Genomic DNA, 3,030 nt, shown 5'->3' with positions numbered 1-3,030 from the left:
GTGGTGGCGGTGGTCAAAACCCTGACTGAACTGTGGCAGACTGCATCTGCCTCTGCTGTAAACCTCTACCTCTGCCTAAACCACTGTCCCGCTATGGACAATCTTTCACCCTATGGCCCTGCTGGCCACACCCGAAACATCCACCAAACGCCACCTGAATCTGAGTACACTGGGACTTGTGATGCTCTGACTGCCATACTTGAAACTAATCACTTGAGCTACCTGAGCCTAAGTGCATTGGGACTTGTAATATCCCGGCTGCCCGCATCTGAAACAAGTAACATTCGGTCTAAAAAACCCCATACATACTGAAACTATGGGTACGGATCTGGCTGACTGTTGTCCCCTCAACCTCGACTACTCATGTTTCTGCTTCTTACTTGATTGTCCCTTGAAGAAAGCACTCATACCCCTGTTGTGCTTATAGGACTCCCTGATAGCCTTGCTGTCTTTGTTCTCAGCCTCAACCACTAAGCCTTTTCGTATTGCTTTTACATACTCTGTCGGTTCTAAGGCAGCTACAATTGGCCTAATGGTAAGATTAAGGCCATCAATAAATTTCTCTATCTTTCCTTCCTCATCATTAGCAATCCCAGGTGCAAAACTCAAAAGTGATATAAACTTATTCTCATACTCTGTAATTGTCATGTTTCCTTGCTTCAACCCATCAAACTCCTTTTTTAGTTCCCTCCGCTTAGGCGCCGGAAAGTACTTCTCATAGTACAACTTCTTAAATGTATAAGTCATTGTGTCCAGATTATGGGTGTGAGCAATGGTCTTCCACCAAATCTTAGCATCACCAACAAAGTTATAAGTTGCCAAAGTGATCCTCAACTTGTCCGTCGCCAAATTCATAGCATTAATATACTTCTCCACTCTATCCATGAAACTATCTGCAATAAGCGGATCTAGACCGCCCTCAAACAAGGTCGGCATCAACTTCACAAACTTAGAAATGTGATAAAAAGTATCATCTGTCTCACTTGTTTTTGGAGGTGGTGGTGGTGGTGGTGGTGGTGGTGGCGGCAGCGGCATAAACTATGACAATGATGCACCTGCTGGTTGAAATACATTAAAAAGAGTTGTCTGAACGGCCAACCTCAACTGCTCCTCATTTATCTAAAAAGGTGGATCAACGGTCCCCCTCACTTGTCCCCCTCTTGGTATGACCAAATCACGTAACAAAATATCTTCATCAACTTGCTCATGATCCCTTTCCACGGGATTGGAGCTAGAACTTTCCCCGAGATCCCTTCATAGTGGCATGACGCTATGAGAAAAAGGAAACGGATCAATTACGATGACCCTAAAATATGCATGAGAACGAAGTCCTTATACGAATGATTTGACAAGAATGGAAACACATAAACTACCTTCCATACTCCCAGAATACCCAACTAATGATAAATATGATCATGCTAATAATATACAACAACATTGAGCACTTAGCACGTAATCATATAAACAGTTAAACAATTAAGCATGCCTTTCAAATAATTAATCATCTTAACACATAAGCGTATAAACATGCAATCACGTAAGCAATTAAGCAAGTAAACAAATAACTCAACTCCCTTTGCAATCCTAGGTTGGCCTCTACCCGTTGTCATCATGGTATTCAAACCATGGCTCTGATACCAAATTTTTAATGACCTAAAAAGATACCAAAATAAAAATAAAATATATAAAATTTCGGCATGACCTCCACTGGGCCTTAAAAACAACCTATCATGTCCCAACGCATAATACATTTATTATATCACATTCTCAAAATGATCGCATACGTATCAAAAATCCCCTTCCAGTATTTCATCCAAACAACAAACACACCTTAGTTACATCAAGTTACAGTCCATAAAATATAGCTAGAATTTAAAAGTCCATAGCTTACAACATTGTACCAATTAAACTAAAGTTTCACAAAATAGTTAAGATTAAATTTACAAAATATTAAAGTTCTAATACAAAAGATAGCAAAATAAAATAAGTCTCTAAGCTCGTCTAAACCTGTGGTGGATCGTCGTCCGCCACCTTTTTTCTGTGTCCTAAAAAATGTTAAAAATAATAGGATAAGCATAATGTCACGCCCCGCCTATGGAGGTTGTGCCACCCAGGCGACACGCAGACGCTGAGGAGGATACTGCATGGCAACTACATGGCGAGTGGAGTTTCTAGAATCTTCCGGAGTTGTCTAGAGTTGTGTGGAAGATTCTAGATATATGTAGTATATTCTAGAGTTCTCCAAAATTGTGTGGAGTAGTATGGAGAGTTATAGAATATTGTAGATACTTGTAGATAAGTATGGCAATGTGAAGAATGTGGGAGAAGATTCTAGAGAATCGATCTCCACCGTTGGTTAGAATGCATCCTAGCCATCCATTAGGGATGGGGATGCCTATAAATAGAGGTAAGACTTCATTTTGTAGGCAACAAGTCCTAGAGTGAGTCTTGAGAGCCGTGTAGAGAGTTTGAGAGCTAGCCTTGTACAAAGCATTCTTTGAAGTAATAGAAGTGTTCTTTCCTTGTCAACTTAAGTGTCTTAGTATGTGTGAGTGTGCAAGCCAAGTGAGGAGAGGGCGAGGGCCACTACAACACTAGTAAGCGCACGAGGGGAGTGTGTTGGCTAAGGTGTGCACGGGAGTTAGGCTGACCAAGTACTTGCAAGAGTAGAAGCAACGTCTTGGTGCTGCACGGGAGTAGCTAGAGTGGTGTTAAAACTCTAAGCCCGTGATAGTTGGTATCAGAGCAGGTTCGTCAAGGGAGTAGACATGGCTAGCGGAGGAGACCACCAAGTCAAGGCTCTACTCGCAAATTGCAGCTCAATGAGCTTGAGGAACTTCACAATGATGCGTATGAAAGTGTCAAAATCTATAAGGCAAAGACTAAAGCTTTTCATGACAAGCACATTGTCAAAAAGTCTTTTGCCCCTGGATAAAAAGTTTGGCTTTTCAATTCTAGATTGAGACTCTTTCCTGGTAAACTCCGTTCATGGTGGGATAGTCTATATGCCATCACTGCCCTCTTTCCTCA

At 41.5% G+C, this 3,030-nt stretch overlaps 1 protein-coding gene across 1 annotated transcript; it reads right to left on the bottom strand.

Annotated features, from left to right (window-relative positions):
* Positions 1-357: 357 nt before the first annotated feature.
* On the bottom strand, positions 358-1,035 carry LOC132309756 (uncharacterized). Its single transcript, XM_059808040.1, has one exon. The coding sequence runs from the start codon at positions 1,033-1,035 to the stop codon at positions 358-360; it is 678 nt and encodes a 225-aa protein (XP_059664023.1).
* Between the last annotated feature and the right edge of the window lie 1,995 nt (positions 1,036-3,030).

The sequence above is a fragment of the Cornus florida genome, unplaced genomic scaffold, assembly GCF_030987335.1.
Source record: "Cornus florida cultivar Cherokee Brave unplaced genomic scaffold, ASM3098733v1 CherokeeBrave_3.0.0_Hap2_Chr05, whole genome shotgun sequence".
In the NCBI taxonomy this organism is placed as follows: Eukaryota; Viridiplantae; Streptophyta; class Magnoliopsida; order Cornales; family Cornaceae; genus Cornus; species Cornus florida.
The sequence above is the reverse complement of the archived record's forward strand: the minus strand, read 5'-3'. Positions and strand labels throughout refer to the sequence as shown.